We start from the raw sequence: 14,994 nt of genomic DNA, 5'->3' as shown, positions 1-14,994 counted from the left end.
AGATGAGGCTTTTCCCCCGAAACTCCCCCAAGTGATTCTGATACGCGGCCAGGTTCTGGAGACCAGGGCTGGACGGACCATCTGGGTCTCGCCCGCTGTATTGGGTCCGAGATTCCGAGGAGGACTCGCCCCTGGACAGCCCCGCCCCGGACAGCCCCGCCCCGGACAGCCCCGCCCCCGGGCAGCCCCGCCCCCGGACAGCCCCGCCCCCGGACAGCCCCGACCACAGACAGCCCCGCCCCTTGCCCGCCTCCTCCCCAGACCCGTTTCCTCTCCCCTCCTTACGGCGCTCCGCTTGGTCCTTCCCCCGCCTCGCAAGATGGCTGCGGCGCGGGCGGGCCCGGAGCCGTGGAATCGCGTGAGGATCCCCAAGGCGGGGAGCCACAGCGCTGTGACAGTGCAGGCGCCCGGCGCGGGCCTGGGTGAGTGTGGAGCCGGCGAGGGACCGCCGGTTCCGGAGGGGGCGTCCGGCCGGGGCGCGCACGTGCGTGGGGGCGGGACTTCCTGAGCCCGCGGGCCGCCGGGAAGGGTCGGTGGGGGGAACGCGGCCGGGCTCGGGAGTCTGTCCAGGGACCTCATAGGGCATGTGGCGTGGCAGTCCTTCACTGAGCCCACGGTGCCTATGGCGGGGCCGGGCTGGAGCGACGAACGCCCAGGCCCAGCCCCGCGCCCAGGGGGCAGAGAGGCGGGCGCAGCTAGCGTCAGGGAGCGCTCCCTGGGAACCCCGTGCTCGCTCAGGCCACCGGCAGCCCGGTTCACCCTGCAGCCTTTTCCCGACCTCTGCCTCTGAGCAGCTGGGGGCAGTCACTTAAGCACTCTGCACTTAAACCACAGTCTTTCTGGGCCTCTGGTTCCTTATCTGTAAAATGGGGTTAGTCGTCCTTACCCATCACTGGGTGTTGGAGGATCTAACGATGTCGTTTCGGGGAAAGTGCTCTTAAAGTGTTTTATGATGGTATTGCCGTTACTAGGCAGTAGGGCTGGTAGTTCGGAGCTTGACTCAGGAGCCAGATTGCCTGGGTTTGAATCCTGGTCTTCCTTTTGCAGGAGCTGGGCCGGGGAGGGGCGTGTCATTATTTAACCGTTCTGTGTTTTGGCTCATTTTCAATGGGGGTAAAAATCGTACCTGCCTCACTGGGCTGTTTTGAGGAATGGAAGAGTTAATGTTATAGGTAAAGCATTTGGAACAGTGCCTGATAGAGTAAACACTCAAATGATAGTTGTTGTTAACATTAAATACTTATAACCTATCCAGTCATCACAGCCTCCTCCTCATCCATCCTAAGCGGTTGACAGATTAATCTTCCCTCTTCTCTCTTCAGAAATTCCTTAACAGGACTCCTGTTAGGCGTGGAAATTCACCAACGCGCTCCCATCCCCAAGGCAGCCCATCCTGGCCTCAGATAGTTGGGACAATAGGAAAGTTCTCCACGTTATTTAGAAATCTGCCTTTGTGTTACTTTCACTTAGGATGCTAGTGCTACCCTTAGAGCCTTAGAGAACACATGAACTCCATCTTCTCCTTGACAGCTTTGACTAAATTGGTACTCAAATACAGTAACCTTTGACTTCTAAGAGTATGAATTGATCCAGAATTAATCCATTCTGCCTTATGTGCATAGCAAAACGGGGGATTTAGACAAGTATACAACACGTGCCCCACCTTCCAGTTACTTAAGGTGTAAGTGTACACCGAATGACTGGCTGCAAAGTACTCATGAATGATTGTTAAAATCATGATAAAATGTGATGGAAAGACACACATTCTAGTTTAACAGATGTTCTCTTAATGATTTCCTGGACATTATATCATCTATCACCATTTTCCAACTTCTCACATACTTAGGATCATTAATGAATTATGTTCTTACAGTTGAGGGCCTATGTTAATTTGTTCTTGGTTTCTTTAAAACAAATAAGGAAAGATGCTTCTTTCAGTGTATTCTTTATATAATATACTTAGAGATACATATAAAGTCTTATTAAACTTCTCTGCTTTAGAACTTTGCATTGCAGCTGTAATTAAAGAATGCTGTCTTGTCACACTGTCACTGAAGAGCCAAACCTTAGATGCAGAAACAGACGTGTTATGTGCAGTCCTTTACAGCAATCACAACAGAATGGGCCGCCACAAGCCCCATCTGGCCCTCAAACAGGTAAGGAGGAAGCCCTGTGTTTAAGACTCAACATGTTTACCTGATGAAGATGGAGATCACACTGCCACTTAATATTTTGTTATTTGTAGAAATCTCAGTAAATTACTTGTGATTTATAGGTCTTCAGCTCACAGGTGTATGTGGGCTTTCTTTCTTCCTTTTTTTTCCCCCCGAAAGCATTTGAAAAAACAGTTTATTTACAGAGGAACTATGTTTAATTCTTTCCCAGTCTTGTTTCTAGTGGCTAAGTAGTTTTTATGAAAGGTTTTCTTCATTACATGCAATCTATAATAAATTACAGTGCCTTTGCCTAGTTCAAAGATATAGCGATTTGATTAAGACAAAGTGTTGGATTAAGAAACGATTTCCTGAGCATAATCAAAATCCTAAAATCCTAAAAAGAAGAAAGTTGTGGTTTATTTATTTTGGGGTATATAATCTAATTGGTAATAGAGTAAATGGGTATATAAGAAGTTGTGGTATAAAGTGGTTTCATTTAATTTTTGGATTTTAAAACACAGTTGGGCCCTCTAGCTCATGGACTACACCATAGAGTAGAGCCTTCTAAGCTGGGTTCCTTATACGCTCATTCATTCATTCATTTATTTTATTAATTCTGCAAGTATTTTTGAAACTTTCTATGTGCCAGGCACTCTTCTTGGTGCTGGTTATACAGGGGTGAAAAAGACATAGTCTCTGACCTTACAGATTCATGATCTCTGGTTAATTTTCCATTCCCATTACTTAAGGCAAAAAGGATGAAGATGTCTTCGTCAAAGAAAGATCTGGGATCGTGGTCTTGCCTTAAGTTTTCTTATCCGGGGCAGCTTTTATCTCCTTTTTAGTCTTTTGCTCCAAAACCAAACGTGTTATCTCAGATTGAACGTATTTCTCCTCCTGGCTTCTAAGTTGTGAATAATTATCCAGTCAGAAAAATTTGGTGTTCTGTTGTCTCTGATTCTTCCTTTTATGTAGCTCTCCCATTCAGTCAATTGATCAGTCAGAACTCTCTCTGCATCTAGTCCCTTCTTTTAGTTCTCGCTGCCATCTTCTTTTTTCAGACCTTGTCAACTTGTAGTTGTCTTGCTGTCCTGACTGATCCTTCCTTCTTCAATCTTTCCTACACTCTGGCATATTCATGTATACCAAATCAGGTTGATCGTCCTAAAAACACAGCTTTGATTTTTAATGGTTCTCCACTGTCTCCTGAATAAAGACCAAACCTCTTAGCTTGGCTTACAAGATCCTCCATGATCTCACCTCCTCAGAGTTTTCCTTAGCTCAGGCTTCTCTCTGGTCTTCATATGTTTTATATTCCAGGAAACCTGATCTCTTCACCAGTCCCCCTGCTCACCACATTCATTGCCTCCTCTGAGCCTTTGCTCACCTGAGCCTGTATGTTTAGAAAGGCCAGTCCCTCCATCTCTACCTGTTAAAGGCCTTCTCATCCTCTAAGTCCCATTTCAAGCCTTCCTGGCAGTGATAAACTTCTTCCCAATGGGTAACATGAGTGTATAGAATGGTAATCTCACTTTAAGTTACATTTTTCTGATTATTAGAGAAGTTGAACTCCTTCTCTTTTTATGATTCTTGGCTATTTGGGCCTCCCCTTGGTGCTTCTCTTTGGCATTGAGCACAGTCTGCACTGTGGTACAGTCATCTGTGTACGTGTTTTAGGTTCCCCACAACCTTAGAGTAGGAACACATCTCATGCTGCTGCTGCCACTACTGTTACCATTACTCGTACTTCACATTATATCTGCTTCACATTTCACCATTTACAGAGAACTTTCATCTACTTTAAGATTTATTTTTTCTACCTTCAAAAGCTAGGTACTGGAATTAGCTTCCCTCTAACATTCCTGCAAATGGAGCAGAGAAAACAGTCTTGATTCCTCTTCTGTGTGACATCCTTTGAGTCTAGGAAGACTGTTCTTACTTTCCTCCACATTCTCTCTTCCTTGTTAAATTCTCAAGTCTTTTTTTTCCCTTTTGTTTGTTTTGAACCAGAGCTCGCTATGTTTCTAGCTGCTTTACCATCTTGGTTTGTAGTACTTCTCTCAAAGGATGGCGTCCAGAAATAAAAACTGAAAAAGACAGCAGCAGACCCCGGAGAATTTAAGGATTGTTGCCTCCACTGATCTGAAAACTGTGCTGTTAAGATCAAATAACTTTGATTTAATTTTTTGTAGCATATATGTAGCTCTAGCAAGATACTGTCTTCTCCAGTATCAGTGCCCATCCAAATCTTTACACCCTTCAAAGTCTGGTGAGGGTCCATGCATGCCCTTTGTGTGCTATTTCCTGAGGACTACAGAATTCTCACTGCATTTTGTATAATGGGTTGCTCTTACCTTTTTTTTTTTTTTGATAAAAAATGCTGTTGAGTGCTTACTCAACACTGTGCTAAGTACTAAGTAACTAAGTTACAGTGGGGGACAAAATAGATAACATATTTTGCCCTCATGGAGCTCACATTATAGTTGGGAGGAGAAAGGCAATCAAATCAGTCAGTCAATCAAATGTCAGATGGTGATAAGTGCTATGGAGAAAAATAAAGCAGGGAAAGGGGAGTGCTGGGAGGATGCAATTTTAAATAGGGCATATGTATTTTTGTTTTAGTATTTGATTATGTTATATGTCTTCTTTTTTTACTACTAGATTTTTAGCAACTAGAGATTGGGAAGTGTTTTATATACTATTTTATTTCCCAGCATGCCTTGCGTATAGTAGGTGTTCAGTATACATTTGTGAAGTGAATAAATCCATCACTTTCCTCATCTCTGTGGCACGTACAGACTGTTGAAATTTAGTAGTTAATAATTTACTATCTTGTTTTAATAGTTTCACTATTAGAAATCCTGTTGCTTCAGAAAAATTCTGATCTTGAGAATAATCTTATACTTAACTTTGGTCCCCTTTATAGCATCAAGCACATCCTGGCATATAATAAATTCTCAGTCATAACTTGATTTGAGAAATCTGTTTGGCTGGGTGAATTTCAAATTTTTAACCAGTAGCAATTGCTTTGGGCTATGGATTTCTTTACCCTTAAAAAAATGTATTCTGTGGTCTTCAGTGTATTTCCATACTTTGAAGTTTTGGATTTGTTTCCTGGTCACATTTGTGGCCTTGTCTGCATTATATACACATGGATTTGAGCTGCTCTTCCCCTTTCAGGTTGAACAATGTTTAAAACGTTTGAAAAACATGAATTTGGAGAGTTCAATTCAAGATCTGTCTGAGTTGTTTTCCAAGTAAGTGGTCCAGTTGCTTTGTGATGGGCTTTTTGGGGGGCTGGGGACTCAGTGTCTTGCTGTGATCTCCCCTTGGACTTTTCTGTGCTTGGTGTTGGAATATAACCAATTATACCTCAGCTGTACACATTTTGTTTTAATAAAGGGCACCTGGTATTTGGGGTAATCTCCCTCTGTTGGCCTGTGGGAGGGACTGGTGTGACACTGAAATCTGGGTCATGATAGATTATATTGAAACATCAGTGTCGATCAACTTCAGTGAGTCATTAGTGAGCATAACTACCTCAAATGGAGCTTAAAACAAGTCTGCGCTTGAAAACTGCTATGTAAGTGCTTTATATTTAAGATTGAAAGTAACGTACTTTTCTTTTTTTGTCAAGTGGAAATCGGCCTGTAGCTACCAAAACATGTGTCATCCCCAGCCAACCAGTGGTGGAACTGGTGTTGATGAAGATTTTGGGAGCCTGCAAGTTGTTGCTTCGCTTGTTGGACTGTTGCTGCAAAACATTTCTGTATCCTTGAATCAACTGAGATACCTTCTTCTGAACTGGAACTGTTTGGATATATTTAACAGTATTTCTATTTGAAAGCTAGGAGTTATAACCTACAGGAATTCTTAAAATTTTGCTTCTTGGCCTCCTTTTACCAGGAATTGCCTGATACAACCATTGCCAGAGACTGCCTGTCTCCATCCAGCATAGCTAACGTCTGTTGCCAATCCTCCTCTTTTTGCTGGGGATGATCGGCCCTGGGCTCACATCGTGCCCATCTTCCTCTACTTTATGGCTTGATAAGCAGTGCGTAGGTCCGTGCCCAGGATCTGAACCCGTGAACCCTAGGCCGCCGAAGCAGAGCATGCAAACTTAACCGCTGTGCCACCGGGCTGGCCCCTGACAGTTAGAAATTCTTTATCATGGAAAATAAATTTAATAATGAGAGCTCTAGCAGAGTGTATATTACTTTTATTTTTAAGTTTCCATGACTTAAATAGAACATGTTTTAAGGCTTTAATTCCTTCAAGAAAATTCTTTCTACTTCTAATCTGTTTCTTTCATAAATGTAACTTAGAAAATCCAAATCACTTTGGTTTCATTTTCCAACTTTAACTTGATTCTCTAGCTTGACTGTGAAACACCTAGGTTTGCAAGAATTCATTATTTTAAACCTTGTGATGGTTGGGATAGTGAGCAGATTATGGTAAGTATGTCTATACCTTTGAAATCTTTTCATTTCTTTTTCATCTCTAACTCAGCCTAGGTTTCTCATTAGTAGTTTTCATATTCACTTTTCCATGGGGTGCTGAAGGTGCAGGAGTTCGTTTCTTCATTTGATCCGAGTTTATTTGGGGTGAATTGGGAAGCTAAGAGTTGATGGTTATGTCAAAAGACTAGGCTTTGAATCTGAAGCCATGAGATCACCTCAATACTAAACAATTAAGCAAATGAATTCCTAGAATTAGCAACTGAAATAATAATAAAAAAAGTGGTGGCTGTAATCAAACAGCAACTGACTCATTTAAAATGAAAGTGTTCCTGGCCATGCTGTATCATTTGATTTCTTTCTGCCACTAGGTTTCTAATTTTTTTTATTTTTTTGGTGAGGAAGATTGGCCATGAGTTAACATCTGTTGCCAGTCTTCCTCTTTTGCTTAGGAAGATTGCACCTAAGCTAACATCTGTGCCCGTCTTCCTCTATTTTATATATGGGACGCCACCACTGCATAGCTTGATGAGCAGGGCGTAGGTCCACACCCAGGATCTGAACCTGCAAACCCTGGGCCACCGAAGCGGAACGTGCAAACTTAACCACTATGCCACCGGGCCGGCCCCTAGGTTTCTAATTTTTAATGGCCTTCCTTATGGGCTCTAGATTTTTTTCTTTCACCTGAAACACTGCTTTGAGAGATAGTCGGTTGATGTAACGAACACTGGGAATAGTTGCAAACCAAAGACCTTCCCTTGCATCTCTTAATATATATTATGAAACTTATTTGTTGGATAATTGGACTTGCAATCTGCGCATATTTATAAGGAGACCTGTTTCGGGCCATTTTAAACAATTGGGATGGTTAGTGCTAATCTGAATGAAAACTAAAAAGAAAAAAAGAAAATTCTCTCTGTCTTTGGAGATATAAAACCTTGCTTTGATATCTTAACTTAGATATCTCAAGTTCTATTTCAAATGTTCTTGTTTTTTATTTTGCTTATTCTTAGAGGTAACAATGTTAGAATTACTAGTTATATTAATATAAAATGTCAAACCTTCGTTACGCTTTTCTGTAATGAAAATAGCTTTAATGTTTGCTGATTATGACAATAATACAATGTTTTAAGAAATTTAAAAAAAAAACGAAAAAATGTGAAGAACCTGAAATTTGCCTAAAATCTCACCACCTAGATAAAAATCACACTTAAGGTTTTGATACACATTCTTTGAGACATCTCTCCATGTAGTACTTTATTTGGTTTTACATAACATTTTGTACTTTCATTTTTCTATTTGGGCTAGACTAACCTGGCTATTTGCAAATATGTGCTATAGCATTTTCATCTATAGTGGCAGATTTGGTAGGCATTTACTTTTAGCTTTGAATCTGTTGTGGTTATTATGTAATCTGCAAATTGTAATTACTGGCTAAGTCATGAGCTCCTATTTTTTTCTCTAGGGTTCTCTATAAAGGTGTTTTAAAAAGGCTGATTTCTTTATATGAGCCATTGTTTGGATTGCTTCAGGAGGTCTCTAGGATTCAACCATTGCCTTACTTCAAAGATTTCACCTTTCCTTCTGATATTGCTGAATTTTTAGGACAGCCCTATTTTGAAGTCTTTAAGAAAAAAATGCCTACAGCTTTTGCAGCTAAAGGAGTAACTAAATTGCTAAATAAACTGTTTTTAACAAAAGAGCAATCACTGAGGTCCAGTGAAGAAACTTTACTTGGAATTTCCAAAAAAGCTAAACAAATGAAGATCAATATACAGAATAATGTGGACATTGGACGGCCTGTAAAGAATAAGAAAATCTTCAAAGGTAATTTGCTTTGATATAGCACATACTCTAATAAAAAAATGTTGAAATTAACAATATAATCATGCATTGTGCAGAAAGAAATTCAACATCTCTCTTCTTAATTTTAAGTCACATTGATTATCTTTAGAGATGTATGGTAATAACAGCATTTTCTAAGCTTGAACATTTTAAGTTGTTTGTTTCTGTTGTTGCTTCATAGTTCTTTCCTTGTTTAATTCCCTTTATTTCTTTTGTAGTAATTTGGCAAGAAATGTCATGCACTTAATTTATTGATTTGAAAATAGTATGCCTAAGTTTTTATATCTGTGATTTTTCCATCTCCACAGAAAAGTCATCAGAATTTGATGTGAGGGCTTTCTGCAAACAGCTAAAACACAAGGCTGTTCAGGTTTGTCCGGCCTATTTTAATACAGCTTATGATTTCTGCTGAACTGTGGAGTCCACTGACCAAGGGCAGAGGTTGAATCTTACTTCTGTTTTCATCCCCAGCTTTAAGCTTAGGGCCATCTTAGTTCTCAGACTGTGCTTCCAAATGCATAGAGGCACTCCCAAGGGATCTGAGTGCATCCAATTAATTCAGTTAATAAAATGCCTTCAGAAACATATTACTAAGAGTTTTGCTAGAATTTTAAAGTCACCCTAGGATCCATCGTAAATGTGGATTGTACTGCAGCTTAAGAGTATGGGCTTTGCAGTCAGACAGAAATGGTTTAGTTCCGGCTTTGGTTTGTACTAGTGTGACCTTATGTAAGCTTCCTGACCTGTCCATACTTCTGTTTTCTAATAATAGAATGTACCTCATAGGGATGTGCCAGTTTTAGTGCATGTAAAGTGTTCAGCACGGAGTGTGGAGTATGGTAAGCACTTAATTGGTGTTAGATGTTATTAGCTACTTTCATCATCGTTATCATTATCCTCATCCTTTGTCATGAGGCTTCTATTTCTTTCTTCCTGTCAGGGTTCAAGCTTTAACCTGATTCCTCTTCTTAGTCAGTGTCTGTAAATTCTGTTGTTCTGGACCTAACAACAGATAAGTACATCAGTGTCACCCCTTTCGTCTAGTAACTACTTGACTTCTGTTACCCTCTGTCTTCTCGAAATTGTCTTATTCTGGTTTCCTTCATGGGTTATTTCTTCCATTCTGTTTAAGAATTCGTAATCATTTCTAATAAGTGCGAGTACTTTTTTGAACATTTACAAGGATTCCAGCTTGTGTTTATATTCTGTCCAATTCATGAGTTCCAGAGGGAGGAATAATAATAACAGTAATAGTAATAATAATAGCTCATACTTATATTACATTTACTCTTTGCCAGCGTTGTTTGAAACACTTTATATGTGTTAACTCATATATTCTTTGCAAAAGCCCTGTGATGTAGCTGCTATTATTATTGTTTCCATGTTTCAGATGAGAAAATTGAGGCATGGAAGGGACAAGAAACTTGCTCAGGCCACACAGCAAATACAAGGCAGAGCTGGGGTTTGAAGGCAGGCAGTTTGGTTTCATAGTCTTTGTTCTTGACCGTTATACCAGTCTCCAAAGTAGTTTTGTCAACTCTGTGTCAAGAACTATGATCTCGGTGACCCTTGAAACTTCTGCAGTCCGTCCACCTGTTCCTAGGTGAGCTGGTTGGTCAGCTTCCCTCTTATTTTTGACTAATCACTACCACATTTTTAGCAATTAGCACTAATATGCTCAGCTTGCTTTTAGGTCAACCTTGTTTTATCAGTCACCAACACAAAGTATTGATAGGTCTCTACTTTTATACTTTGTACTTTTTTACATTCTTCTTGAGGGTGAGAAATTTGGAAGAAGGTAAGTTTTGAATGAAGGATGGAAGCAGACCTAGTAGGTGGCATATTTTCATAAACAGTAAGAGTTAAAATTCAAACTTGACTTTATATAGAAAGATGGGGTTGAAGAGACAAAGGTGCCACATCAAGAGGGTTGAATTGGAATTAGAAATGTTGCTCAGTTAAGCACTTTTAACATATGTTCAGCAGTTATCCCTATCTTCACACGTTTTCAGTAACATTTACGACCCATCATTGAGGAGGGTGACTCAGGGTCACAGAAATAAGTGAAAAACAAGTTGTGATAGTCCAGTAGTGTAGAGGAAAAGGGCTCTAAAGTGACTTTTTTCCTATCAGATAGGCTTTGACCAATATTTAATCATGTGGAGTTTTATTCTTTTGTGTAGGTTAAATAGATATGTGTTAGAATATTTATATTAAGTTTCCTGTGTACAGCTGAATTCAGCCACACATGGGATCTGTTGTAGCACAGAGGGAAAAAAAAAATTTGTGTTAGGAGCAGTAGATAAAAAATTAAGTTTTTTAAGACAAAAGGAAAGCACAATGAGCTTTAAAAAAGTTTTCCTTCTTTTAAAAAGATGGATTATCAAATTTTGATAGTCTATGAGTCAACTTTTCTCTGTTGTCATATATTTACAAGTCAGTAACAAATCCAATACATTTTTCTCACCTTTCCATATTTCAGGAAACCAACTTTGAGTTCAGTTGTTCTAAATCCAAACTAAAGGCAACCAAATATTCTTCTCAGAAGGCGATAGGAACTCCCTGTGCCAAAAGTTTTGTGCAAAGATTCCGAGAAGCTGAGACTTTTCTACAGCTTTCTGAAGAAATCCAAATGGCCATTCGCTGGAGCAGGAGCAAAAAACTCAGGGCTCAGGCCACCTTTCTGGGTAACAAACTTCTTAAAAGTAACCGGCTTAAACATGTGGAAGCTCAAGGCTATAGGTGGGTATATTACAAAAATTATATTCCTTTACTTTTTCTCTTGTCATTTAGGGCAAAAGTCTATGTAGTCAAGTCAGCTTTCTTTAAAATGAAGTGTCCAGTAGCCCGAGGGGGATAAAAGTGGGATCTACTCAAACTGCAGTTTTGTTTGCTGCTTTTGTTGGGCAAAGCTGTTATCACTGGGAAGAAGAAAGTAAACCTGGTTACTTGGGTTTATTCATTTATCCTCCTCACCATTCCATCCGTTGGTTCAGAAAGCATTAGGAGTGCCATGGTATGCTAAGCCTGGGGATACAGCTGTGAGACAGACTCAGTCCTCGCAGAGCTTTAGCTCTAACTGGAGAGACGGCCAGCCTGCCCAGAGCTTCAGCCCAGCGCGGTAAGGGTGAGAGCAGAAGCAGAGAGTGCCTGCTTTCCACAAAGGCACACACCAGACTCTGGGGTCAGAGTTGTTCTCAGGTCATTCACAGGAGCTAGACTTAGACTCTCCGTGTATTGATTTTTTGTTTTCCTGTAATTCTTACATTCGTAGAACTGTTTAAGGATGGTCGTCTTTGATTATGAGCAAGTATTGCTTGAAACAATACGTGAAGTTAGACACTTGGAGGTTTTATATATAAAAAATAATAGATGCCCATGGTAACAATTTCAGACACACATGGCTACAAAGATGCCTTATTACCCCTTCACAGGGGCAGTCATTCTGACCAGTTTTTTATGTATCCTTCAAGAAATATTCTGTGCATCCACCATAATTTCTTATCTATAGGTATAGACATGTATCTATTGAGGGCTTTCTGAATGGTTCTCCTGGGTGAATCACTTGGTCTAAAATTTGTTAAATTTTCTTTTAAAATTTATGGAAAAGATATTCCCATTTTAGTAAAGAATTTGATATGTAGTGAGGGTTTTGTAAAAAGTTTTGATTAAAAGCAGTGGGAGAAGTTAAGTACTCCTAAAGAATGAATTGCTGGAAGGTTTTTACATTGGGGTCCCCTAAAGGCCTGTAGCCATCTAAAAGGGATCTATTCTAGAGTGGAAACTCAGCCTGAGCTGTTCTGTTCAAGGTTGGGTTTAAAGTCAGGGGTAGATGAGGCAGAGACGATAATAATTAAGAGTTAATGAGAAGGGTAACAAATTGGTGTCTATTTGGTTAAACCATTATTCTGTACCCCACAAAAATATAATGCTGTTGCAGACTGCCCTGTTTTGAGGTTTCAGTTATATATTTGTAATACATTTTAAATTTACTTATGTCCATAATAACTCTTGTCAGGTAGGCAGTATCACTCCCATCTTACAGATGAGGAAATAAGGATTTTGCTCAGGGTATTAGAGCTGGAGATCTAGAATTCAGTTCAGATCTTCTGATTCTTCTGTTTTCATTCTTTCTATTTCCATTTCAGTTAGGAGGTACACCTACCCTTTCCCCACTTAAAAATCACTGCTTATAGTAAGAAAAAGGTTTGGAAACAGAGATCATGAATTACTACATTATAATGGGCTTCTCAAAGTTCTATATTTGTTTAAAACGGAAGAGGGGAGAGTGGTGGGATAGGAAGTATAGACCCATGCTAATCTTCTGAAATCTGACAGTCACAGTGAGGTATTTAGCATGGTATTTGATGTCCCTTGTGGCAGTGTACCCTATTCAGAAGCAAAGCACCTAAAATAATCAGCTCTGAGTTCTGAATTCCCATACTTGAAGATGATATATAAACCACAATTAGGGTAGCTCAAGGCTGTCAGTTTGTCTATGCCAGAAGCCTGTGTTCTCATTCTTATATACACTCCCTCTTCACTTTTATTCTTTTTTCCTGTTCATTTCCTTCTACAACACGAAGTTGTTCATCCAGAAATGGATTAATGCATCCTGGCAGATTTTTCTGTTTGTGATACATCCTTTCCCCAGGTCCACTCCTATTCCATTATGAACAGATTAGCAATTATCGGTGAAAAGCTCCACACTGAAGTATGGAGGTGTTTCAGCATTCAGCTACCTTGTGAGGCAGTTGTGGGAGCTATTTTACTTTGGGAACATAATGGGGACACATTTGCCTACAACCTGAATTGGAGGGAAGGTGTGCTCTGGACACACAGATGTGGGTTGAAGCTCCTATTTCCTTATTTTTCATTATGATTTTGGGGTTGTACACAAGCACTGGACTTACAGATAAATAATGTACTTTTCGGTTGGAAGTCAGTAAAAAGGAGACAAAAGTTTTTGAGAATGTTTTTCTGCATCTTAACAATCTCAGACTTTTTCCTTTCTCTCTGTCCTTTAAAGTTTGCCAAAGAAATTAGCGTGCATAAAAACATCTATTTGCAACTGCCTTCTTCGTGGCTCAGGTATCAAGACTTCAAAGCATCATCTGAGACAAAGAAGATCACAGAATAAATTTTTACTGAGAGAGAGGAAACCACCGAGAAAGCTGCAGTCGACTCTTTTAAAGGAAATTCACCAGTCCCCTCAGGGGACTCAGAGTGCTACTGATACCAGTAAATGGGGACGGGCACACTGTACGGTTCATAGAACCGATCTCTACCCTAACAGTAAGCAGGTCTTGAGTAGCAGAGTTTCACATCCTGTCATACAAACTCCAGAGAAACAAATTCATGAAAATTGTACAGGAAGCAGTGAAAATGAAGCTGATTCATGGACAGTGATACAAATAAACAAACATAATACATCAGGAACTGTTAAGGAGACAGATGACATTGATGATATTTTTGCTTTAATGGGAGTTTAGATGCTCATATGTGAGACTTTTAAGTGATTAACAAACTGGTCCAGTGTCCTGCTGTTTTAAGTGGAACTGTTGAGATCTGGAAAGATCTGGAAGTACCACTGGGACTCAGAGGAGCTGCTTTAGTGCAACACTGTACGGCAGAAAAGTCATTTCAGTTCAATAAACATTTATAGGAGCTTTGGGTCATTTAATCGACAAGTATTTGACTATGAATTAGTCAAATTTTGACTTGACTACGTGCCAAGTGTTAAGATGGAAAATCTACCATATCCTGCCCTTGAAAAGCAGATGTAATACTCTGATTGAGGCTGGTAGTTCCCTGAAAAATTGAATAATTTTATGATTTAACAGGGAATTAAGACCGGAATAATTAAGTTTAAAAAAACCTACTTTGTGTTTTAAGGTAAATGGGGCGGGTTGGGGGGGCAGTGTGGAGAGTAGCAAGAAAGCACCTAAAAGCTCACTTTAGCCTTACTGGTTCTGTGGTAGGTTAGTCCACTGCTGAACACCAAGGTTTGTAGCTTCTAATGGTTATGCTGTCTTGCTTACATATTAGAATTGATCATCAAAGGGACTCAAAAGTTTTGCGACTAATTGTATTACCTAGGAGTGGTCATAATCACTATTTCACTTCATTTGTTCACCTTTTCTCATAGGAGGGCAAAGTGAAATGCCTTTGGAGTTTTCCAGAAATTTGTGGGTTTTTTGGTTTATTTATTGGGTGCTAGGGGATGATTCCAAATAAACTTTTTTCGAAAAAGGATATATGGTGATTTATAGTTATACATGAACTACAACAGGGTAACAAAGTAGAAGTAGGTGAGAAAGTTAAATGGAAAAATAAAGCTAGGAGAGACAAAACAGACCCAGGAATGATGCTAAACATAAATTTATACTTGCATGCTGATGCTATCATCTGATATTTGTATGTTGCTCATACAGTTGCTCTGAGGGTAAATCTTCAAATAATGATGTGAAGTTTGAAGTATCTTTCAAATGTTCTAGCTTACTAGAATTAGGTTAATAAGCTTCTGTTTAAGTAGG

At 39.8% G+C, this 14,994-nt stretch overlaps 1 protein-coding gene across 2 annotated transcripts; it reads left to right on the top strand.

The window, feature by feature from the left end:
• Nucleotides 1-284: 284 nt before the first annotated feature.
• On the top strand, nucleotides 285-14,713 carry NEPRO (nucleolus and neural progenitor protein). Of its 2 annotated transcripts, XM_058555788.1 has the most exons (9): nucleotides 285-422; nucleotides 2,002-2,156; nucleotides 5,337-5,413; nucleotides 5,794-5,925; nucleotides 6,533-6,610; nucleotides 8,079-8,440; nucleotides 8,767-8,828; nucleotides 10,941-11,200; nucleotides 13,488-14,713. In XM_058555788.1, the coding sequence occupies exons 1-9, from the start codon at nucleotides 320-322 to the stop codon at nucleotides 13,948-13,950; spliced, it is 1,692 nt and encodes a 563-aa protein (XP_058411771.1). In that variant the 5' UTR covers nucleotides 285-319; the 3' UTR covers nucleotides 13,951-14,713. The 2 variants fall into 2 exon arrangements, with proteins under 2 accessions (XP_058411771.1, XP_058411772.1); XM_058555789.1 differs by lacking the exons at nucleotides 285-422; nucleotides 2,002-2,156; nucleotides 5,337-5,413 and having other exon boundaries at nucleotides 5,821-5,925; nucleotides 6,533-6,618; nucleotides 8,328-8,440.
• Nucleotides 14,714-14,994: the final 281 nt, after the last annotated feature.

The sequence above is a fragment of the Diceros bicornis genome, chromosome 15 (genome assembly GCF_020826845.1).
Source record: "Diceros bicornis minor isolate mBicDic1 chromosome 15, mDicBic1.mat.cur, whole genome shotgun sequence".
Classification (NCBI taxonomy): Eukaryota; Metazoa; Chordata; class Mammalia; order Perissodactyla; family Rhinocerotidae; genus Diceros; species Diceros bicornis.
Note: the sequence above shows the minus strand (reverse complement) of the source record. Positions and strands in the feature narration are given on the sequence as shown.